The sequence below is a fragment of the Pygoscelis adeliae genome, unplaced genomic scaffold (assembly GCF_000699105.1).
Source record: "Pygoscelis adeliae isolate BGI_AS28 unplaced genomic scaffold, ASM69910v1 Scaffold350, whole genome shotgun sequence".
In the NCBI taxonomy this organism is placed as follows: Eukaryota; Metazoa; Chordata; class Aves; order Sphenisciformes; family Spheniscidae; genus Pygoscelis; species Pygoscelis adeliae.
Window position 1 is genome coordinate 973,802 of NW_008823889.1, and position 26,231 is coordinate 1,000,032.

The window sequence follows — 26,231 nt, forward strand, 5'->3', positions numbered from 1 at the left end:
TAGCAAACCTGTAGCTGAATTAATGCTCTTCTCTGTACTTACTGGCCATGACCAATCCAGGAAAGACTTTTGAAAGAGAAAGGGAAGAGGGAACATGAGGAATTTAAGTAGTAAAGTAAATAATCCAAATTCCAGTAAAAAATCAAATCATGTCAGCTGAGCACTTCTCATCAGCTCCCTTTTCATCTGAAGGAACTCACTTGCTATCTGCTTTAAAGAAGGCCTGATAATTCACAGCTGACACTACATTGCAACATACACTTTCTTAGCTTGTACAGGGCATCCAATTAGTCTAGGTATGCTTTTATCTCCAGGTTTCTCTGTTGTAAGATCAGCTATAAATCTCATTTGTACTCCAGGCTCATTAGTCCTCCTTTCATCCCAGTTCTTGCACTGGATAAGCCAAGCAACGTACATGCAAAGTCCAAAAGGTTCATCTGGATTCAGCCTGTTAAGTTTCTTTCTACTCCATCACTTCCCAGACATTTTTACAAGAAGGTATTTGGAATAAAAAAAAAGTCCTACTGCTGACAACACTTACTGTCATACAAAAATCTACTAAACGTTGGAAATACAGGGGTATATACTGCAAGGCATTTAAAAACACTGGTAGTTTATTTATTAATAAAGGTGGGGAAACCCTCTTTCCAGTGGAAAAAGAAACACCAGAAAGCAGCATGTTCTGGTGGAAGAAGTGGAATTAATCTTCTGAGAGAAGAATAAAAGCTAAGCGCCCATAGTCAACGAAATTATGGTACACACTCTTGTGGAGAGGCCATATGTAACACAACAAATAGTCCCTGAGGTTCAAGAGACCACTATTGTGAACTACCTTGCTTGGTCATTGTTTCTTCCTGTCCACCTTCATGCATATGCAGACATGGTGACCGACACCCAAGGAAGCCTCATGAGACCTTCCCAATCTCGTGACAACCCTGAGATATGTGGACATGCCACTGTCTGCACCACAAACATATCCTTCCCTAGTTACTCTGTGTGAGAGCACCAAATGTGTCAGTTGGAACAAGTGCTTCCATTTCCCAGGATGACTGTTTTCCTCGAAGGAAGCACTGAACAGGTACTGTCTCTGAATGGAGGCTCCCTGTGCTTACAAGTATAAACTTGATTTCCAAGAACGCTTTCTCTTCTGCATCTCAACAGCTCTTTGCACTGCAAAGTATTTGAAGGGGAAAGTTCCCTTGAAGATTTTGATTTTTCCATTCAGAGCAGGCTTCAGGAAGGAGAGACAGCATGGTACCGTGTAAAGCTGTTGGTTGGCATGAAGAAAGACAAAGCCTATTTTATAGTAGATATTTAGAAATGGTTCAAGAGAGATATTTACAGTTTCATTTTTGCTCATATGAACAAACACTACTTTCTCCTCATGTCTTTATACCACCTATACCTCTGGGAACCCATGGCCGTCTTCCTTTGGGAGTTCTGCAACCATTGCTCAACACACAAATGCCTTTACGCTGTTTGCTCCGTTGTTCGTATTCAAGCAAAACTGGTGACAAAAGTTATTCCATAAAAGCAAGAATACTCTATGTCTGCTTTCCAGAGATCAGAGGAGAAAACATTATTTCCCCTGGACACGCCCCACTTCCTACTGCCTCAGCAGGACTCCTCAAGGGGAGTGAGCTATCCATAATCAACTACCTTCATTTTCTGATCCATAGTGAAAGGCAGTGACATGACCACCTCATGCTGTAGGCTGTGATTGATATCAATTAAAGAGACCCAAGGCTCTTATTTCATAGGTATTATGGCAACTTCAAGTCTGTCTAAGACAGGCTGACTCTTAATCCAGCCATTTCACAGCAAAGCTGAGACATCCACAGTATCGCTTGTAGGACATACTGTACACTTAAAATTCTTCAGTGCCATAACAATCAGAGGTGTTTAGATGCACATTAGAATAAAACTTCCAGAAGGGAGCAGACTTTTGATCAAGATAATCTACACGGACGATTAAAAAGCTGTATGCTTTGTGCATTTAGCAAGGAAGTATAAAAACATCTTTGTGTAAACAAAGGGAAGATAAGGAGAAAATCACATTTATCTGCATGTGTATTCGGATTAATGAAATGAGCAGTTCATGCTCAGCACACTTCCAGCCTGATACTCCAGCTGGAGTTACACACACCAACTGGAATTGTGGATCACTGAGGTTAAATGAAATTTTTTCCTTGACTTCACTGAGGCCTGGAATTTTGCCAAAGAAAATTATTACTATGAAAAATCAGAGTGTATGACATTATTATTCTCACACACACTACTGTATCATTACAGTTTACTTACCAAAATCCTGAGAATCTGTTCTTGCACCTGGCTGTTTAAAGGGATGCACCACTTTTATCTCCACTGGTGGAAAAAATGGTGGCTTCAGACTAATTGTGACTACAACTTTTCCAGTATACTTGCTGGCTCTCCATATCATACCAGATTTCAACTCTGAATAGTACAGGTGCTCGGCAAAGAGAGACATACCAAGCAATTGATGTCTACAACAAAGAGAAGATAACACAAAGTGGCACATTACCTGATCCCTATATATTTACTCACTCATACGTTTTCTGAGCATCTAGTTCAGTCAAGTTCACTGTAAATAACCTTTCTTTGTATTCTTATATATATCTTATATTATCTTATATATATGAGAATCAGATGAAGTGCCAGAGACATTCCCAAATAATCCGGCACCCAGAATCCTGCAGATATGCAAGTAATAGCTGCAAAATGGACAACCTGCATTTCTCACAGGTTATATGAGCTGTTGTTCAGGACTTACTCAACTGACAGAGAAAGCCTAGGTATCACCCTGCTTCTGGTGAACCCAGCAACTAAAATGGACACTTGTTTTGTTGAAGGATGTAGGCCAGATAAGTTCCCCTATTTCCCAATTTCCAGTGCCTGCTCTGATGCTTCTGACTGTCCCAGGAAATCAGGGTGGAGATGGAGGGGTAGGAGTAGGGCGTTCCTAAAATCCATCTTGCTGCTTCTCCTATTGCAGGAATTTAGTTTCCATTCGCTGGTCAGTTATAGCAGCCAGCAGGAACAACAAAAGGGACCAGTTTAAAATAAGAGGAAAAGCAGAAAAAATACTGAAAGAGGGATTTTTGGCGTCCACTTTCCAGTATGTATTCCAGGTGAAAAAAGGAGAATCCGTATCATCCAGGTTCAATGGGAAAGTGTTGATGCCCTAGTGAACACCAGCCAACTCAAGGGAGAAAAGGGAAAAGGGTAAGGAAAAATCCAGTGTGACAGCTGGCAGTCTAGGGAGAAACCAGCTTTGTGTTCATCGTATGCAAACGGTGTGCTGCATATTTGAACCGGCAGGCCAGTGAAACCATGTCTTTTTCTCATTTTGCAGTTGGCAATCCCTATTGTGCATATGCCAATCCAGCTGTACTGACATAAACTGCAGTGATATAAGGTAACCTTTTCCCGAGTACCTCACAGAAAGCATGCCCACCACAGAGCAGCTGTACCACTGCAAAGCATGAAGGCCAAATATTAAAGGCACCTAAAAGCACGTGGGTCTAAGAGCCCCCTCAGCCGTGCTTAGCCTCAGCACCAAGGAGCAGAGGGGAACAAGTCTATTGCATAGGACAGTTTTCACCACATCTGAGCCTGAGCACAGGGGGTTATCCGAGCCTCCCCACCCAGCAGCTAAGGAGGACAACAGGCTTAGAAGAGGATAGGAAAGACCTGATCTAGCTCAGTCTCTTGAGCACAGCTCAGGCACCTGAGCTCACCCACTGTGACCTTGGACAAATAATTTAATCTCTTTGGTTTTGGCTTCTCTATCGGCAGAAAAAGGCCACTAATAAACACTCAGAGAGGATTTCTAAGGATTAAGTAGTTATCATTTGCTAAAAGCTTGGAAGATGGAGAGTACTGAGTGGCAGTCTTATCCTTACAACAGTGACTTTTTTCCATTTTCCTATCAGTAGTTTTAGATTTACAGTCACACGCCATTTGCACCACATTTTATACTCCTTATTGTATTATGAACTGACAAAATAAAAAGGAGAATGAGGAAGAGAGCTTAACTGCATCCCCAGGAAATGAGTGTTTTATTTCTGACAAGCTCAGGAAAACTCACCGGACAGAATTTTTGAGCAAACGAACAGCTCCGCCATCATAATCGCATGATCCAATATGGGAAATCTCTTTCCCATGATCATGTTGGATCCAGTAGAGCCTTGTGTCAACCAAATCTAGTGAGATGGCCTTTATTTTTTCTGTGGTTCTTAAAACATTTCTCACATCACTTCCACTGAGGGACACTCGGTGTATGCTGGAAACTGTACCATCTGAAGACCAAAATAATAGCCTGCAGGCAAGAGAAACATCTTTTGAAAAACAAAAAAAACCAAACACCACACTTGCAAGATCACATCACTGCTACACACTCCTTGTTTAGTTGCTCCCATATACAGAATTTTTCAGTCTTACCACAGTGCTTTCAGAATGAAAACTAATAATAAAGCAAGGGACTTCCTTAATACATACTCACCTATTTCAGGAAAGCATCTCTGCAGGAGAGATACAAAGCAGGAATACATCTCCTCTTAACATAGTTCTATTAAGAATGGAAATAATTTTTGACAACAAAGCATTGTCTGTTTAACAGAAGCAATATTACCACTAAAAACAGTTGTTTTCTTATTTTAATAAATATGTTTCTATCAGAGACTGTATGACTCTGTTCAGGAAGCAATGAGATACTAGAAATTTCTCTCATGTAGGTCAGGCAGGAATCAGCGCATCTTAACCACAAAGCACTATTGTCTGTCTCTCTGCTTTGTTTGGCCATGCAGTCAGAGAAGGCAACTGGAATAACCTCTCAAATCCACAGGGAATTCCTGCAAACTTGGGGAAAGGCACATCTTTGAGGCAGATATGCATTGCTCTCTGTCTCTGGGGGAGGAATCTATCTCCAGAAACTCTAGTTGAACACATCGCTTAACTTAAGTGCTTAACTTAAAAATACCATTGTTATTATTGTTCTCATTTCTTTCTACCTTCCTGCTGGTTATAGCAGCCAGACTATGCTGTCATTAAATTAAGACACAGTCAAAATACAGAATACAAAATACTGTTTCCAATACTGAAAACAGTTATGCACTGAAGCTACTTATATGTCAAGTTATTCATGGATCAGAACCCAGATTTACCAATGTGACTAAGGTTAACAACAGTTCTTCCAAAATAGCAAGTTATCCCTCATTCATGTATATTTTAATTTTTGATGTTTGAGTTTAGAGTCTTTGCTTGGATTTCTTATGCACAAAAGTTCCAAGAAGCATCATCATTTTGCCTTGTCTTCACAAAATTGCAGAACTTATATGTACAAAGCAATGTAGCATAAAGCCAGCTTTACTATATTTATGTTAATCATTTGTTAAAGGCCCCAAAATGGACTAGATCTCACTGGTGAGGGACTATACTAAACCAGTAGGAACAATCAGCCCCTGCCTCACAGCTTTTCTTCACTATTACATAGTCTACAGTTATCACGGGTTATTAATGTATAGATGAAAACATGTTTCCAGAAGGACAGCCCAATTTTATACTGCCATTTTTAAACACTTTATTAATATCTGCTTGCATTTCTATAGCACCTGTTATTGAAGAAATGTCACTACTCTGGAAGTTTGGACAAATGCTAGGATTCACTTTTTACAGATAGGGAAACTAAGAAACAGAGGTAGCTATAATCTCTATGCACAACTTTTGCAAATCAGTGTACGGACAGGATATGATATGAACAAACAGGAAGGCAGAAGAGGAATGAAGATTAGAAACCGGCTTGAGTAATTGCCAGCCTTTACTGTATTTGCCGTCTATTTTTCTTTAGCCTTAATCCTTACTTTTCAGCATTTCTAAACACCATTAAAAATTTATCAGTCTTACAGCAATAGTTATATTATTACTATTAAAATAATCCTATCACTGCTAATATCTACACATATCTTTTGAGAAAAACTCTATTATTAGGGTATCGCATTGACCTTCATTAATTACGAGTTGCACACATTTGAATGAAGACATTGTTAATATCAAATTTAGCTCATGTTTATGCCTGTGCATGTAAAAATGCTGGGGGTTTTAATTCACTTCACATTAAAAATAGAGCCCCCAGAGTTTTCATACAAGCAAATTGCTATGGGGTATAAAAATGACTCCAAGACTTCTTGGATTCCACTTTCTTTACAGTTTATTACTGGCTTACTGTCCTCCTTGTGTAAGCACATGAGTACAGCTTTTATGCATGGTGAATCACACCTAGCTGAATATATGCACTTGAGTCTTCCCAAACTTTCACATAAGTTCAGTAAATACATCCTTATAATGCCATTTGTAACGTGCGTTTCGATGGCATTTGACAGTGGGTTTGAGGACTTGTGAGTATTTCCAAGATTGGTAAATACTGCATTCAAAAGCAAATCCCAAATGACAAGACTCCAAAGAATACTAGCAATGCTACTAGCATCAGAAGATTGGTTTATGTATAAATGTACTAGGAAAGGACACATAAGCCTTAATAATAAAATAGTTTCACACACTGCTGAGCAACCTTACTGCAAATCAAAAGTGGCAACAAAAACATGCTTTTGCTGTACAAAACAGAAGCATCTCAAAGTCTCCTCAAGCTTTTATTTTTGCAACTTTAATGGAAGAGGCTTATGTGTAAAGAGAAATTAGCATAGATTGTGACAATTCATATTGATAATTCTTGAGAAGGCCAAATCTCTTATGTGAGCATGGTTCTCAGTGTAAATGGCTTGAAGCTGAAAGAAGCATCTTTATGAATGCCAAATTACTAGTGACACAAAGTAGCAGCAATAGATTCAGAACCAATATTCAGAGCAACTGACAAAGAGACAAGGGAAACAGGAGCAAAACTGTAAGTTTAGACCTTTTTTCAGAAAGCATACCAATTTATACTCTAAGTGTGCCAGGGACTCCCAGCATTTGTAGGCATCATTCCCCTTATGCTCCAATCCTGCTTTCTGCTGCCCTGAAACTTTGCTGTCTTTGAGAAAGGACCAGCAATGCCTCTTTTCCCTCAGCTCTTCTCACTAGCAAAATTTTCGCTGATGACCAAGAGGTATAGATTCTGCATTAGACTTCAGTGGGCTTTTCTCACGCACTTCTCTATTTATCTCTTATATGCTTACTAATCTTTTATCCTCTTGTCAAAGTTCAAGGAGGTATTGGACTATAGATAATACACTGTGCACAGACTAGCCCAGCAGCCTATAAACTGCAATCATAGTACTTTGCATATTTTGAGTCCATTTCAATGAAATTACTAACCTAGTTAAAATTACCTTTGCTCAGCATCAATGGTAATCCTTGTGGGACGACCAACATCTCTTAGAAGAACTCGGCGTTTCTTCCCATTCATGTCTGTTGCTTCTATGGTTGCTTTCTGTCTGTTGACCCAGAGAATGTGTTGATTTATCCAGTCAATAGCAAATCCTGAAATGCCTTTGTCTATGTAACATAGTCTCTGTAAACAAAAAAAAAGTTGACAACAAGAAGCATCCTAATGATTACCCTAAACTTGACTTTAATCATAAGGAATAGAATGCCAGACTGAAGCTTTCCCATTTCATTCCTTCACCTGCTTCATTTTCTCTCAGACCTGTAGATATTTCTCTTTCTTATTCTTTAATCATTTTCATTTGGTCTTTGTACTTACACACACCCCTTCTGAATTGAGTGACCCCCTGCAAAAGGGGAAACTGTTCTCCATGAGAAATACACTGGACTAATATTTTAGTTACAACTTCTTGCATTTGACACACTATGAAGCACCCAGACCTGTACTGTTACAGATGGAAGACTTCCTAACACACTGTTGCTGGACCCTGATCCTTAAAAATCAGCATAAAATACATCAGTGAAGATTCCACATGGGTACAGGAACACTCTCTCAAACAAAAGAAGGCTCTCACAGCATTAAAGTTCAGCCACAACAGCCTGCCTGCCCTTCTTAATCAGCCAGATGCAATGAACTGCACAGCTTTTTCTGAACAAAGAATGAACTGCTAAAAGAAGCATTTATGCAACCATAGAAACCAATAAAAGGTTTGAGAAAAAATGAGTAGGAATTCAAGCACATTCTTCTCATACCATTTGTGCCAGTTTGAGTTACAGTAATCTGGAAGACAAATTTCCATAATGCCAGGGATTAATTTAAAACTGATAAACATTATTGTCTTCAAAGCTTTAGTTCTCTGAATTTCCTCTCCTTCATTTTTAACTCCCCTTCACCAGATCCACAGAAAATACTAAATGTACTGTGAATGCCAGTAAAACAGCCTAGACTCAGGACCATAACTATTACAACAGCAAAAACTATTTAATAAGTCTGAAGTGCTAATCAATGAACAGGAACAGCAGAATTGTACCTAAAGAACAGGTGGTTTCCATGGAGGGTCGTATGCCCATTAACTTGGAGAATTCCAGAGAACTGATTACTTTACCTCTCGTTTTGTGCCATTCAGGTGAATTCTTTGAAGTAGTCGCCTACCAGAGTCTACCCAATACACTTTCTCTTCTGTATAATGAAAATCCATAAGCATTGACTGACCAGTATCAGCCACCAATCTTTCATGATTGGTCCCTTCAGTGTCAATTCTAAAGATGGCATTTGCATGGCTAAAAAGGAGGAATGGTGCAGGGTCTGGTGTGGAGAAAACAAAAAGAGACCAATTAATAGATAAGCATTGCACTTTTGCTGCATTATGTTCTCATCAGAATTATACTAACCAAAGAGAAAGTTCAGGATCTAAACACCTCTTATATTTTAATGATAACTTTCCAGGCATATCACAGAGAACCGATAAGATATAAATGTAATGGTCCTTTCACATTTAATGTTGAAAGTTAGGCCAAAAACTTGAGTTGTGACACTGAGATTGCAGTTGTTACCACTGCAATCCCAAACCTACAGCCTAGTCAGAATTCAGAAGAACCATTGCATGCATGCCAACAGAGGTTGGAAGAATTATGCCATGGATGCATCTCCAAGTTGAAGACCACTTCTAACTATTGTTCTATAGCAAGAATTTATCACAGAGACATGGTCTGGAGTCTCACTTTAACTACCCGAGCAGGGAAACTGAAGATCCCAAGACAGGGCAAAGGAAGAAGCTGGAGACTGTGAAGGTTTCTTGTGATGCAGAGGGCTGAAGGAAACCAAAAGACCTGTACTTAAAACTCCTACAGCTCAACAACAACAACTCCTTCCAGACAAAAACTGTATTCATACTGAGTGAAGGGTAAGTCTTACCCTTAAGTAACTTAACATAAAATATGTTAACATAAAGTAACTAACATGCATGTTAGATACATGCATAACTAACTTAACATAACTATGTAACTTAACATAAAATATGTTAAAATGAAAATTGTTCCGATTACGCCCCAAAGTCTAGAAATCAAATTAAGGTTGAAAGTGATGAGCAACTAGGATGGTCCAAATAGCCTTAACGCAGCCCTAAAACCAGGTGATAAGTATGGAAGTACAATTAGTAGGACATAACAGTTGGGGCTGCAGATTACACTAACCCAGTTTTATCAAGTCCTTTTTGCTATTTTTGGGGTATTTGGGGGTGTTTTTACCATAGGGTAGGGTTAAGATTTTCCAAGGAACCTTAACTGTGTTCCCAAACCACAATGGTTTTCATTTAGGCAATTTGACTATTATGGATATCTATCAAGTGCGTAGCAGAGGAAAGGAGTTTTTCTGTAACCAGTCACATTTTAGCCTTCATTTTAAAAAGAAACATGCTTTTTTTTGAAACAACATTCAAAGAAGAAAGCCCACTGCAGCGGTGATGGTGGGGATTTATAGCATGGTAAAAAAAAATGGGGGGTATACAGCCTAGTCTTTAATTTACCACTAAAACAACATTCAAAGAAGAAAGCCCACTGCAGCGGTGATGGTGGGGATTTATAGCATGGTTGCCTGAAACAACAGGTCATGGCATACAAGTAATGCTCTAACCAAGTGACTTTGAAATGCAATTATTGATAGATTCAACAGAATGACAGCTTTCAAGCCTGTCTAATCACTTGTTGAATTGATCTTCCTGCAGTGCAGAGCAACTCTCCATTTATCAGAGATGGATGTCGTCAAAGATGCACTACCATCAGTTTTCTTGCACATATACTTTTGAAAATTAAACTGGTTTTATTGACCAGTTTTGCAACCTTTTAACTAAATATCTTTACTATTAGCATGAAACCTGAAGCTTTAAACTCAACAGACATCACTTCTACAAATTTTAGCCAGATGTTCCACCTTCATCGTGGTTATAAGGTTGTTTGATTCAACCTCTTTCACGGCAGAGGAATGAGACCAATTTTGATTTCTTTAAGTGAAGAGCAGGTTAGGCAGAAAGTTCTGAGGAGCACCCAAGATGTAATTTTCTTCTGTTCACAAGGAAGATGATTAGCACTCTGTTTCTATACTAACAGACTCTTTTGTATCTCAAGTTTTCAAGCTATTGCCCAGTTATAACAGCTGCTTCTAGGATTTTAGTGACTCCCTTTTTCTGCTGCTATTTGCACTGAGCAACCCCATGTGAGAATATTTAAACTATGAAGACTTGTTTTACGTGAATGGTAAACGAACGGTGAAGTGTGGCAAGGTTGATTTATCTCAGGAGTTGGACAGCTGTACTGCCTGCATTTTTGCCAATTAGTTGACCAAGAGCATTTATATACTTTGGTTTTGTCCTTTCCACTCTCTGAATTTCCTATCAGGTGTCCATGAGTGAGGGCTGTAAATGGAGCAGGGACCGAGCAAATCTAACTTTAATTACAGAGGCACCAGTCAGATTTGGGACTTAATTTTGTCAGAGGTTTAATGAACAGGTAAACAACACCTGCATCAAAGAGCTTCCTGTCTTTTAAACATGAGGGCATTTCACTTGGTGTACCCCCTACAGAGGGTTTACACCTAGCATAAGAGTTCCTTATCCATCACAGTAGCTCCTGAACCATCACTCACTCTCTACTGGTACTATAAATGTGGTAATAATGTTAAAAAAAGTTGAAGTCCTCCAATATTAAGGTAGGATTGTTCTTTGAAAGATACCTGTGCACATATATCAGTGTGAGGTAATGTTTGTTTTCACTTCTCTTCAGTTCGGAAGTGAAGAGTTTACAAAACATTTGATTAAAAAAAATTAAAATTCTATTTAAGGGGCTAGAGATGTTTAGGCATGACTACAAAAAATCCAGCTTGAGTCTTTGTGAGTCACATGTTGCTGTCAACAACGATGATTCTGGGAGCTGACTGAAGTAATTGTATTGGTGCCAATTTGGGAGCTGCACAGAATACTTTTGGTTATGTTCATGGTACCAAAGGCTACATACACAGGGACTCAAGTACATCTCCTACTTCTTGGGTCAGAAACATGCCCTGTCACATCCCATCTCTGCATTAGCGAGAGTCCCAGGCAGACATTAGTTAGAGAAAGAAAACCTGAGCTCCTGGGTCAGAAGGGAGCTGTAGCATATCCCAGACGGGAACCAAAACTAGACATTCAGGAAACCAAGGTGGAGAGGTGAGAGATGAACTTCAGAGCACTCCCACCTCATACTCTAGATGCAATATAGGGTTAAACCAATCAATAAAATCCAACTAGATTTTTTTTCCCTGGGTAGCATCCGTTGAGGACAAAATGAAGGTTATTCAAAGGCCATAACTGTGGATATTTTCCTCTTAGAAGGGCTAAAAACTTAATTTAAATGCATCTTACACATTCAAAAATCAATTTATACACTCAGGACAGAGCAAAGGAGAGAAAGAACTCACAGTAGCACTCATGTTTATGAAGAAACCGCCAATGGGCCAAACCAAAAATAAGGGCTTCCTGCTTATGATTTCACAGCACTGTCCCTAGAACCTAAACACACTGGAAAAACATCAACGCCAACACACTGAAAGAGGCAAAGGTAGCAAAATCTTGTGTATTGCCGTAGGGACGGGATAAGAGAGTTTAAAGTTCTGAGCACACAGAGAGAGTATGTCTACTAAACAGGAAGTCATTGTTTAGTTTTATTTGTTTGTTTTCATATGTTCATTCATCTTCCCACCACCATACTTTCCATTCTTCACCATCACTCTTCTGCGGCACCCACTTTTGGCCTTGCTGCTTACCCACACAGTAGAAGAGGCAGTTTTTCCATCAGTGAACCAGAGCACCCCAGTTGCTGTCCAGTAGGGACCAGCCGGGCACGGTTCACTTTGAAAAATAATGCTAACTAAGTCTCTAAAGCTCTTTTTTAGTCATCAAAAAAGAAAATGACCTTACCGTTCACATAGCAAGACCATTTGTCAATATCCAAAGTGTAGCCGGGCAAACAGGAGCAGATGTAGGACCCTGGAACATTGACACAGGTTTGGCCACAGGTTCCCAAACCGCCTTCAAGGCATTCATCAATATCTGAAACATGATTTTGAACAGATCAGGAAAATTCAGCTAGCAAAAGCAGCAAAGAGCAAAGAGAAGGAATACCCTTGACATAGTTACCTAATAATAAATTGGTCACAAAATTTAATATCCCATCATTAAAATGGAGAGTAAGATGGCTGTATTGCTTCATGCATTGGTTTCAGAATTATTGTTTTGTCTGTTGTCATGTGCACAGTGATTTTTTTTTTTTTTTTTTGAAGACTGTCCAGGGAAATTATCATTCTCCCTAGTGTCTGGGCACTCTGGTCTCTGATTGCCCAAACACAGGGAACAGACTTGTCTCGTACTCCATTTCTGTGATTTGCATTATCATTTGCTATGCAAATGCTGCCTGCAGCTGCTTCCACAGTAATAATTTTGCCAACAAATTAACAAACTTTGCAAAACAGCAAAGCAGCAAACAGACAGCCACAGCACTGAGTTCCACATTGAGCTCATTTTGGTTTGTCAACTCTCAAAAATACATACAAAACACTAAAAACTCCACTATATTCTGACAGCAACAAGCCCAAACCAAGGCAACAAGCAAACTAATTAGAAACTTGGCTTTTAACTGGTAGATTAGGCTAGAGCCTTTAGGAATTAAAAGATATTCGATGTATTTACGGTGTTTTATCAGGGCTTGAGGCAGTAGCTATTAATTAAGTCCTAAATTAAGGAGTTTATTTTTCAAAAAAAGGTCACCACTGAGGAGCGTATTTTACACTAAGGGGGAAAGAATTTAACCCCTCTGGCAGTACCGTGGATGATTGTCCCTGAAAATTTAGATAAACTTCAGTTCCTACTGAAAACAAATGGATCCGATAGTAACTTCCCGAGGTGCTTGACATCTGGCAGTACCATATCTTGGGATATTTCTTGTATAACCACTGTCAGGGTTGCTCTGAGGAGCAGCTTTTTCCCTGCCCAAGATCTATTTGTTGTCACTGGCTTTTGTTCTGGGTTTTATCGTGTGACTTTACACACGCGGGAAAAAAGGAATCAACACAAATTATTTTAAAGAGAGAGACACGTTTGATTAAGTCACTAAAGGACATTGATTCATAACCAAAACTACATATATATATTGAGTTATTCCAAGTATAGCTCACAACAATTTTTTTTTTTTTCTGTATTCCTGATCAAGAATTTAGGGCAACAGAAGAAGAGCTTCTCCTTGGATAACTTATCTTAGATGATAATTTGAATCAAGTGCCAATTATCACAGTGCTTCAGGAGGTCTGTGAGTGTTAGGTGAGGATTCCCCTATTTCAAAGAAGGTCAGAAATGGCACCTCATGATAACTACAAGGAACTGCAATTTAACCAACTCACACCAGCACTTTGAAAGAAACTTTTTCTCTCTCAGTAACCTAGGGAGAGCAAAACAACCAGATCTCTGATATCCCATGGGTCTGGGAAACTGTCTCCTTTAACTGCTTTAAAAAACTACATGCAGCAGAAGTGTTTAGGGTTTTCTTCTGTGTCAGATATCAAAGTTGTTCAAAAAGAATGTCAATGCTTTACAGCCACCTCCCATGTCTGTACAGACTAGGGAATGTTTCCATATCGTTTTCAGAGTTTTCCCACAACGTTATGTTCCACATAGCAGATGAACTAATTTGACAATGTATGAAACGTAATCAGAGTGCATGCAACTGATTTCTGCTGAACAGATTATGAAGGTACAGCAGAAGCATTTTCAGGAACTTAATTCCATAAAGCACGCTAATTCTAACCCACAATCTTCTTCGAACAATCAGCTTTTAGGAGCATATTTTCTCACATGTACTAGGGATGCACATGCCATTCTCCACAGCATTGAAGTGAACTCCTCCAAATCACCTAGAAAGGTTTGACTCACTTAGAAGTTTGTTAATGGGCTACAGAAACTGTGAGCTCCAGGTTGCCAGTTTAAAACTAGCTACTCCTGGCTAATGTTGCCTGGATGTCGTTAAAACTAAAGGGCTCTTTGATAACCAATACGGGAGGGCTTTGGTGACCTCAGCTCATTGTGTTAGCAGAGATGTGAAGAAGTATGCAGGCTGTTTGTATCTCTCCCTGATGCACTGGTTTTCAAATGGAGTAACTGGCTGACTAAGCAGGACAGTTGGTCGGATCTAGTCACCGGTACAAAAGCAGGTGCAAGGCTCTGTTGGTAAAGGCTATAATGTAGTTCATGTTAGTCAATACACTTTTATGACAATAGTGGCTTGTTACATAAATCTGATGTTATTTCTCTGAGGAAATCACAAGTATGGGTGATAAAGGCAACTGTGTAGACGCAAGATTGCTAAAGACAAAGGTCATTTGACTAAGCAATGTGAAACGCTGATAAAAGAACTATTATTCAATCTCAATAAAGAACACATTAAATAAGAATAAGAAAGATAGGCCTGACCTACAGATCGTATCTGGAAGACTGCTTACTCTGACAAGGATTTGTGTTGACACTGGACAGAAAGCTGACCTCTTAGCATGTTACTGGGCAAGAAAATTCAAATCACAACACATATAAACACAGGAGAAATGAATGACAGTGGAGAAATAATTTTACTTCTGTATATGGCAGTGATCAGACCATATTGTCATGCTGTTTGTATTTCTCAGATATAGGTTAAAGGATCCTGAAAAGTTAGAAAGTGTATACAAGGATAAAAAGCCTGATCTGAATGTAAGGAAAAGCGCCTTTCTGTGAGACACTTAAAGAGCTCACTCTGCTTAGATTATCTGGAAGAAGCTTGAGAAAAGGCTTGATCACAGTACATAAATACCTTCACAAAGAAAAAGTACCAGATTTTCTAAAAGACACTATAATCTTTTGCAGGAAAGATTTAACAAGGACTGATGGCTGAGAACTGAAGCCAGGGAAATCAAACTTAGACATTAAATTCACATTTTAACCGGAAGTGTGATTCACTAAGGGAACTAGCTACCAAGAAAAATTGTGAAGGTGTGAAAAACATCAGTGGATATTCTCAAGTCAAGATCAGACTGGGAAGACATGCTTTAACCAAGCACAGGTTACTGAGCTGTGTACCAAGGTAACTGGACAATGACCTGTTATTTACAGGATGGATTTTCCAGCTTTATATGAGTGTACAAAACTGACTCTCTAAGAAAGAGTATGCTGATTGATCAGGCTACAAGAATTTACACTGCCTCCCCCGTAATTGTACTTGAAGAGAAGATTTCAGGGTTATCAATCTACTTGATAGATTGATAATCTACTTTCATCACCACCAAAGTTCACATAATAAAGCAAATCCCACACATACTGAAAAGCAAGCAATTGCCCCAGCTGAAGAAAGGCTATAGTGGAAGAATAACTGCCCAATAAAAGACAAGAGGCGCAGCGGCGACAGCCAGCTCGGCCACCGGAGAATGCCCCTTCCAGCAGTAAACAGGAAGCACCAACAGACACAGCGCTATTGTAGAATACGCTGCAGCACTGTGAACATTCAGCTTTTATGGCACTAACAATGGAAGAGGGTCCTATGCTTAACATGCTCTCTTCTTTGCTTAAAGTACAAAAACAAAACAAAACAAAACAAAAGGCCGTTTCTTAAGGTTTAGGAGAACTCGATCATAAAACCATCCATCAGGTGTAACTAGCAGTGCCTTCACCTGCACTCTTAGTGACAAAGCAAAGCACGGAGTTGCATCCTGCTGTAGCTGTTTTACGTGTCCTGGCAACCACATCCCCTAGTGGGAACTTTACCCTGTGAAAGAAATCGGCTTAGTGAACACAAAAGCCGTCTGCAGTGCCCTGACAGCCAGCCCTGAAAGGAAGAATGAGGTTCTGCTCAGTTCTCAAAGGCTTCTTTATGCAAAAAATGCCTTGAGAATCAGCAAAAACAATGAATCATGTCATCATGATGTTGGCAGCTCTCAATGACTTTGCATACAAATATGCTACTTTATTGAGAGTCCTGAGAAATGCTCTGATTGCAGAAGGTGAAGCATTAGTATGCCTGGCAGGGATACAGAGAAACCACAGTGAGACAGAACTTGCGTTTCATTATGGCCACAAATACATACATTATATACATAAAATATACATGTATATTGTATATACAATATACACACGCTCAAATAACCTCACGCGAATTTGGTTCCTGTTGGAGTTGGACTGGGGATTAATTCAATCCGCTATATCTAGCCACCACCATAATCATTTCAACAAGGTTGAACATGAAACTGGGTTACAAAGAAAGCAGCCCATCCCTTTTATCTATTTTGTTAAAAGCATGCAGTTCAAAGAACAGAAGATAGCCAGAAATGGAAAAAGATGCTCCATCTATCAGCAGGTCACAATAAAATAGATTAGGCACAGCTCAGTATCCTCTCTCTCTAATTTTAAATGAGGTTTAAACTACAACCTGATCACTCTCAATTTTTGAGAGGATAGAGGCTGTGAAGCGCTCAAATACTCAAATTCAGAAACCACTTGTAGACGTCTTGAAGAGACATGGCAAAAAAGATCTCTAGGGACTACAATATCTTTCATTTTCTACCTTTCTGGACTCAGATCTCACGGATTTGGAAAAATGGAAAAAAATATTTTTGGTTTTGTCTTTGAAATAAATTCTATGTGCAAATTAGTAACTACAAAATGGACCTCTACTTCCTGGATCATGCAACTTTCAACATACTGTTATTGGCTTGCCTTTCAAAGATGAAGTTCATGAGGCTATCACCTGGCCCTCTTTGAAAGGCATCAGCAAATACTGTCATCCAGCTCCCTTTAAAACCAAGTTTCAAATTAGATACTAGAAAGTAGTCAGTTTTGTTTAAAACAGAACACAAAATTAATATCTGCTATTTTCCACTGAGCAAAACAATGATAAGTCTTGCAGTATTAGTCATTGGTCCTGGAGTCTGCCCCTTAGCCCTTTTCAGGATTAAGCTTCATGTGATGTGTGACGCCATTTCTATCATTTCTTGTAACATATTCACCTCCTTCCTATTTTGATCTAAGTTTTCACAGCTAAAGATAGTATTTATCCACATTCCGCTGGATCCAATTTCCAGAGAATTCAATGGAAATCTTCTCATGAATTGGTCTGTGGGTTCAGACCCACGTTCAAGAATTCCTGACTACTATTTGGTAACAATATTTTCAAGCATCTTTCCCCCAGGCAGTATAAATGAAGTGAGCTAGCTGGAAGACAGCTACTGAAAACAGGGAAACAAGCATGCCTCGACTGCAGCTCTTCTGAAATACAGAGGGATACCGTGGGGTGTCAACAGGTTTATACCTATGTCATGACAGGGGTAGACAACACAGTTCCCCATTTCACTGGCTCTTACTGCTCCTTACGCGATGCTTGCAAAGAAAGGATAGCTGTGAATTAGTAAGGTTTTGGCATTTCATATTTCTCAGAATACAACATAAGAAGCTTTAACAGTGTGTCTTCAGAAGGCTGTATGGAGCAAAGTGAAGCCTGGATTTAGCTAATGAAGGTGAATTTAAAGACGTAATACAAAGAGGAATAACTTAATATTCCGTATCACCAGTGCTCCGTGGCAGGAGAGTGGTAAACAGTAAGAAAGAAAGGAGGAAAGCTTGAGACAGAGAAAGAAGCATCTGACCAAAAGATCTGACCTAGATAGCTGCAGTTGTCACCTTCAATTGCAGGCTGTAGCTCTGTAGGAATGTGCAGCATGTTAGCCCTGAAGAATTGACACGGTCTGATCAGTTAATGTCAGAAGTTAGTAGAGATGTGCAGAATTTAAGAACCCACACTTAGGTAAAACTTCAATAATGTGGGTTGCGCTTTGCCTTCTTCAGAAACTTTTTTACAATATTGTTGGGGTTTTTTCAATAACTATTTTCCTTCACTTTTAAAACTTACAAATTAAGTATTCAAAGTCAGCCCTGAAGCCAAAGTACACCTCCAGTCTTGCAGTATCCAGAACATAATATATTTACCTAGGGTAGCCCAAGACTAACAGGCACTATTATCCAGTCTAAAATTGATAATGCAAGGTGCTGCTCTAGGGGCTTCTTCAGATAAACAGTGCCACGTGGGAAACTTTTTGGTCTCGAGTGGGGAAAACATCATGAGAGAATAAAAAATAGTGTTGTTAAAGCGGTACTTCAGGAGGGCACAGGCAACTGATTCCAACAGGCATAAGGCCCATCTCCTGGTGTACCATGTATGCTTACATGGTTGAATATTTTAGAAATCAAAACTCTCCCAGGACCAACTATGCACATGTTTTTACCTTGTAGGAATAATAACTCCTGTGTAGCCCAGACCATTTTTCTTTAGAGGTAAAAGGTGCTATGCTTTCACTGGGGTCTAAGAAAGATGAGTTATTTAAAGGTAACTGAGTCCCTAGTCCTGACATCAGCTTAAAATAAATTATTAAATCAAGATGGTAATGTCAAAAATTGCAGAAATGCTTCCAATTCTACCATAACTTGCCAATAAACTGATATGTTCATTCACCAGACTAGTCTTGTTCTGCCCTCATGATCTGTTCTGATCTCATGATCTCTTCTTCCATACTTTCTCTCTCATAAGCCTTACTGTTGTGGGACACACAGTCCCTCTGAAAGGCCTCTCCTCTCTTGGCATACCAAGTCAGGATTCAAATAATCTCTCTTAAAATAACTGTATAAAATTATGTGAGACATTTAGGGTTAGATTTCATTATCCTTCCACAGGATGAGAAGGTCTTTGATCTTTGAATATCCCTAGAAATAAAAGGAACTAATTAAGAAGTGAGCTATTTAGCAATGTAAGAAGAGCACGACTTAGACCTTCATCTGTAGTGGCAGTATGGAAAACAAATCTAGAAAAGCCTACACACTTTCCAGTAGGTGTTGCTTGTAACAGTTCACTAACAGAGAGCAGACACCTTCCCAATTCAGGGTAGTCCTTATGGCTGGCACGATGCCACCAGAATCACAGACGACAAAGAACATTTTACAATTGGTATATTTATTACAGCTCACCAAGAATGGTCGCCAAGCCGCAGTTCAGCTTGCTGTCATTGTTCACAGTTCGGTGGTATGAGTCATGTCTCCCACTCACCACTTTTATCCCCACTATTACCTTCAAAGCCTGCCTGCAGCTTCCTACCACTTGCTTCCACTGCACCCTCTGTCTCACATAATTAATGAACTAGAATATCACACATCCGGTCTTCTGGTCAGAACACGACTTGTGTATCCAGCGCACGGAGGAAAGAGCAGGGGAAATCCATTCCACCAAAGCATCCTTCAGTCTCACGTTTCATGTCAAAATTTCACCTTTGCTTAATCCCCTGTAATCCAATGGTATCTAATTAAAAGGGTACCCTAGCACATCTCATGTTTCATTTATTCTATGTTACATGGAATTGCTCAGAGTATGTTATAGTAACATTAGCTCTTACGCAAAAGACTTCTATTACTGTTTCTTGCAGAGTTTGCTGAGCTACTGGCCATTCTGTTTTGGTGCTTTACCTGGAGTCCGCCCATTCATACAGCAGCTGAATGTATCTAATTTTCAACAGAAAAGACATAGTGCACGGCAGGTTATGTCTCCATGAATGGAAGAGTGATGTACATCAATACGTGAAATACGTCAAATGAAATAAAAAATACATCTTTCCAGCCTTTTGAATGTCAATATTTAGAGTGCATTTTGACTCATTAAACAATAGCCAGGCAATTCCCTTCATGTCAGTAGGCTTCTCCTGTTATATGTGAGCTCTTAATTGGGCAACCCAGTAATGTAAAAGTCAGAACTAATATACATCCTAATTAGCTTGTGGAAGTTATGTACATATCAGCAAATAGTGTGGACCTATAGGAGAGGCTGTGTAAAGTGCAACAGTTGCTGAGGATATGACATACATGCTGCATATATTTCAGGTTGAGGTTACAGAGAACGAGATCTAGTCTGGTGCCATGGACCGAATGGCCATCAACAGCGGCGAGGACAGATGGTCTCCTACGGGAACACCTTCTGGTTTAGGTTGGCCTAAAGGGACTCCAGTTTGTGCACTTTGAGAGTGCTCCACAATGTGAAGACAAGCACAGCAAGAGGTGGCAGTATGGAGATTCATTTCAGAAGTGTGCTTCTCATTTGAATTCAAGCATCAGTGTGGAAGCACCCTAGGTGAGTTTGGTTCTCAGATAAACCTTCAGTCAGGTTTATCATTTGTACACAAAAATGCCTAGCACCTTCTCTCTCAATCTGAGAGCATTTAACATGCATACTTCTGTTTTCTGCTTACAAGATGGTATTTCTTGGCAGAATGCACAGAGGAGGCACCTGTTATTAAATCACTGGAATCATGTCAAGAACTGAGTCAGAGCCTCTGAAGTCCAAGCAATCTAAGGCAAAAGCATTAACTCCAAGTATTAGGTCTGTTTGCTTGAATCCTTACAGAGTGTTTCCTCATCTCCTTACCGCAAAGCCCATGACTTCATTGGCTCTGGCTTTCTAAAAAAAAAATGGACTTCAAGGTAGCAGGGTAGGGAGAAGGGTTCTGTCATTCTTTGTCTTACACTTTGTAAAGAATAGGAACCTGTATTTTACATGTTCCAAATCACTGGAGGTGATTATATTAATACCAGTGTCATACATTTCACCCAGACTTTAGTACTACAGTATCAAACACACCTGCGATTTATGTATTGTATGAGACGCATTATTAAATACAAGCACACATATCTACCTGCACCAATAAACATAGAAAGAGTAGTTTTTCAAGTTATCTAGACCACATCTAAGTATATACTAATACATAATCATTAAAATACTCTTTCTATGTGTATATAGAAATAAAAAAATACACCTATACACAAATTTTACATATATAGAAGCATGAATATGTGTGTGCACATGTATTGAAAATATGAGACACTAAAGCTATGGCAAGGAATTTTGGTAACTAGGGAACAGTTCAGATCTTTTAATGATCATATAAAAGTTTATCCTGCTTTCCGATAGTTAAACTGACAGACAAGTGACTGATTTCTGAAAAACAAACTAAATAAAATGAGTTCTGTTCATTATGAGAAGCAAAAGAGATTGAGAAGCTGATTTATCAATTCTGCTAGTATAACACACAAGCAATTTGTAAAAAAACTCTTTGAAAATTATAAAGCTCAATTAAGAGAATACAAATGCAGTTTTCTTAATCTGTGACTAGTCAGCAACTTACCTACACAAGAAGAGTTTTCAGTCTTCAGTCTGTATCCATTAGGACAGTTCCAGTGCTGCAGAGCTGAGAGGCTGACAAAACCAATTTTAAAAACCACTGGCAAAAAAGCAACAAGCAAGAGAAACATAATCTTGAGGGTTTTTTTGAACTGTCACTAGAGAAAAACTAGTTTGTATTCAGTCATATCCAGGACAAGATGAGCATGTGTAATCCCAAAAGGTTTCTGCAATCTCCCACTTTACACTCAGACATCTTATCACAATACCAAGTTTTATCTTTGCCTTGCTTTTCTTGTCACTTTAGCCCTTACTGTGTCTGACTACAACCTTGAGGAAATTCCTGGGAGATTTCTTCCCCACACACGTCGGTTTTTTTCTCTCTCTCGTTTGTTTTTCTTTTTTTTTTTTTTTTTTTGGAAGCCAAGTATGAAATGCCTGACACTCTTGCCACAAATTTAACACAGCTTAAAAGCAATGCTCGCAAGGATCACTGCAAATTTCCTCACAACAAACAAAACTGCTGTTTAAATCTTAAAAGCAGTGAACTTAGAAAACTGTTCACCACAGCCCTCAGTGGACTACAGGGAGCGAGATCTCCAGGTACCGTCCTTCTCCAACATGCAGTTGCTTTTTACATACAAACTTAGACAGACTCCTCTTTTCTTTTTAAAGCTCTGCTTGCCCCACCTCTTCTCTTTTTAGTACCACTTGAGTGAACCCTGTGTTTGCAAATAGTAACGTGGTCAGTTCCTTACTACAGGGAACTGAGCCAGAATGCAGATACCCAGCCACCCGTAATAAATACAGTCTATTTAGAAAAGCAGCCCCTCCTGCTTGAGAAGTACCTGCAGCATGCCAGCTAAGTTTTATTTCTCAGGGATTGTAGGCAGGTTTATACCATGCCTGTTCAATCATGATTAGTTGCATTCATTTTAATATTGTCACATGTTTTACCACCAGAAACAAACTTTGTCATCAAAACATTTCATGCAAAAAGGGAAAAAAAATATCCCTCTGGTTTCTCCGATATATTTCAACTGGAAATACAAATTGGCTTAAGGTCACGTTCAGATCTAGGGTATGTGTTTGTAATTCTGATTTCAAAGAAGTTGTGACCACCACTCGCAGGTCTGAATTTGGCCCTTCTGCACTTCCAGGAAAATACCTGCTGTCAGAGACTGAGGCAAAGTTTTCTGAGTCTGCATCTCTCACACATGTTGCAGTCATTTATATGCACACATCAGTGCTGTAAGAGGCTACTGTTGTGATGCAGTGCTCTTTTACACCTGTTTTGCTGAGGTAGGTAAACTAGAGAAATTCCAGGTGCACCAAGATCATAATTCTTCCAGTGTTCAAAAAAACCTCCTTTTTTCCCAGTCCTTTGGCCCAGACCTGCAAAGCTCTAGTGCACAAGCATAAGTGATTTGCTGAATTTTGAATGCGCTGAGATTTAAGCAGGTGTTTAAATAGTTGACTGTGCCAGGCTTTGTTGAGCTGACTACTGTGAGGCATTCTGGTTCTGTCACTTTTTTCTGTCCTCTTTTTTGTTTTTATTTCTGCAGTGTTGTGCTAGAATAAATACTAATACAACAGCTGGATACAGCAGCAGCAGACGGTAACCTACAGCTGTACAAGTTCTGTCTCTGGGAATCCCGCCCCCCCCCCAACATTTGTCCGAGGTGATAAGAGTCCAGACTTGCATTGTCAGAAAATAAGAAGCATGAAACCTGATTATAAATTGGGTCACTCTCCATTAAAAGCAACTATTTCTTGATGTTTCTGCCTGTGTGTAGGCACATTTTGCTCACTCAATCTTCACTGCTACAGCTAATGCAACTAATTAAATCTGGACTGACAAATGGCAGCCACATTTCCATATAGTCTGTTCAGAACCGAGTCTTTATTCTGCATGCTATAAAATACAATAACAGTAATGTAAATTATGCAGGGCCAGACCCATGCCAAACAGCATTTGCTTCTCCAAATAGTACCCTGGAATACAAAAGGGCAACCAATGTGAAAGCACAGTATAATGCCATCCCATCTAGGATTACAGGATCCTGCCCAGGAACTGTGGTATGTTCCACGTGAACCTTTTTTACTAATTCTGCAGCCGTCGGTTCCTCCTCACACAATTTTCTTCAGTGTTCAAGCTGGGAGCATGCAACCCAAACAGCTCAAAAGGAATGTGTCGCTTCTTTGTGAGCAACCACCAGCAGAGTGTTTGCTAGACCATGAGGGTGGCCGTCCCAGCACAGCCCTGACCTCTTCCAGAGCAGACTCAGACAAACTCGCTGAAGGAGACAAAATGAATAAGCTCTCCCTTTCCTATTAAAACCCAGAAGCAATTTCTCTTACTCACATTCTTTTAGTCTCTCATTTACACGCGTTGCCTTTTCTGGACATCTCCCTCAATCTTCTCCCCCCTGCTCCATTTCCTCTTTTCGCCTTTACTCAAAACACAGTCAAAGGCATGTCCCAGAATTTCTCTTTTTTCTCTAAAGTAAAAGTGAAGACAGAACTGTCTGACACGCCAATACCACAATGATCTTTTCTGGAAGAAGAGATCCCTTCACTGCAGTCAGGTAAAGAGTGGTTAATAAAGTCATTAATTTTACTGTCCTAGAAGTATAGGAATGGTTTAAAAACAGGAAGAAAAAATCTCTTAATAGTGGGATTACTTTTTTTTTACCCTCAAAAACCAAATATAGCTCAGACCAGAACTAACGCCCAGACCCACAACATGATACGATATGATCTAGGCCTAAGGATGTAAAGAAGTTACTTGAAAGTGGATAGAACTGATCACCTCCCCTTAGACCAAACTGGAAAGTTCTCAGTAAAAGATGAAATGCATCAGGCTGTACCACACATAAACTTTTCAAACATACCATTTTTTACCAAGTGGTTCAGCATACAGCACACATTAATTCCTTCACACCTGAAGTCATTTAGCATTTAAGAAGTCGTTCAAACATGTTTCTACAAAGCAAACTATTGTGCTCACCTACAGGTATTAAGTACAGCAATTTACTTCAATCTAGCACTCATACAATAAATTAGACTAAAATAGCACAGTAGTCTCATTTGTAGGGCTCACCACAGAATCAGTCCAAATGATCTTAAAATCATCTCTCCCAGTACGTCAAATGCAAAGAACTGACTTAGTTTAATTTGACCTGCTGACTCAACAGACTGATTAACTAACAAATAAACATTTTATTCCTTTCTTTTGAACTTCCCGCTATCTTGGCTAGCTTTGGAAGTCTTTCTTTGCCAATGTTGGTAAAGACCAGCTAGTGATTCAAATGGGGAGGGTCGTCTCCCCTACCTTGGCGAAGAGCTGCTGTTATCTAGTTCAAGGACAGTATGTTCTGGCTGTTTCTAAACTGTGAAGGAAACAGAGCCCTCCCTCAGTTTCCCAGGGCTTTCAGTATCTATATTGTATTAATTAGTACACTGTTTAAATCATATATTGGTTTTTATTCTCGCTTACTACACATTACACTAGCTTGTCAGCACTTTGACTTCTTTTCCTGTCAGGCTCTGAAAATTTGATTCTGACCTTAGGCATATTCTAATCTGGTTAAAATTATATTTTATAGTCATCACAATCCCAATTACCGCCAACGCAGGTTAATGACTAAATGCAAGGGTTGACTGAAATAGCATAGGAAATGTGTAGCGGCTATCTCTATTACCAATAGCACAGAGCAGTGAGGAGCACTGAGATGCCACAAAACAGCTTCCAGGTCCTCCCCGATGGCCCCGAGGAACCCGCCAGCCCCTGGGTCAACATGTCATTCTGTCAGAAAAGGTATTGCCACCAGAGCAGTAACTGATTGACACAAGCAACTTTTGGGGTCTGGAGCACAAGACTTATGAGGAGCGGCTGAGGGAGCTGGGGTTGTTTAGCCTGGAGAAAAGGAGGCTGAGGGGAGACCTCATCGCTCTCTACAACTACCTGAAAGGAGGCTGTAGCGAGGTGGGTGTCGGTCTCTTCTCCCAAGTAACAAGCGATAGGACAAGAGAAAATGGCCTCAAGTTGCGCCAGGGGAGGTTTAGATTGGACGTGAGGAAAAATTTCTTTACTGAAAGAGTGGTTAAACATTGGAACAGGCTGCCCAGGGAAGTGGTTGAGTCACCACCCCTGGAAATATTTAAAAGACGTGTAGATGAGGCGCTTAGGGACATGGTTTAGAGGGCATGGTGGTGTTGGGTTGACGGTTGGACTCGATGATCTTAGAGGTCTTTTCCAACCTTAATGATTCTATGATTCTATGATGATACTGGGGATTTCTGATAGCTTTCAGGAAAAATACACAACATTTTTGTAAGCCATGCCTTGCACCTACTTACTGAAGCCTGATCTCAGGGTCAGTGTGGGGATGGCTGACTCTGATCACCATACTTTCTCTGACATGACAGTGCTTGATTCAGTACTGCTAATGTCATTTGAGCAGGTTGAGCCTGCATCATGTATAATTCTGACAAAAGGGACATTATGTGACATTAAATTGCCTGTCAGACAGAGCAGGGAGAGGCACAGCGTGAGGGAGTGGCATATTCCAGTGATC

At 39.7% G+C, this 26,231-nt stretch overlaps 1 protein-coding gene across 1 annotated transcript in view; it reads right to left on the reverse strand.

Annotated features, from left to right (window-relative positions):
- Nucleotides 1-22,401, reverse strand: part of EGF (epidermal growth factor) — a 59,305-nt gene extending 36,904 nt beyond the window's left edge. The window contains exons 1-6 of the mRNA XM_009334844.1: nucleotides 21,656-22,401; nucleotides 12,348-12,479; nucleotides 8,505-8,704; nucleotides 7,344-7,525; nucleotides 4,109-4,339; nucleotides 2,302-2,504 (exon numbers count right to left, since the gene is read on the reverse strand). Coding sequence (XP_009333119.1) covers nucleotides 2,302-2,504; nucleotides 4,109-4,339; nucleotides 7,344-7,525; nucleotides 8,505-8,704; nucleotides 12,348-12,479; nucleotides 21,656-21,782 — 1,075 coding nt within the window. The 5' untranslated portion in view covers nucleotides 21,783-22,401. The remainder of the gene's footprint in view (nucleotides 1-2,301; nucleotides 2,505-4,108; nucleotides 4,340-7,343; nucleotides 7,526-8,504; nucleotides 8,705-12,347; nucleotides 12,480-21,655) is intronic.
- Nucleotides 22,402-26,231: the final 3,830 nt, after the last annotated feature.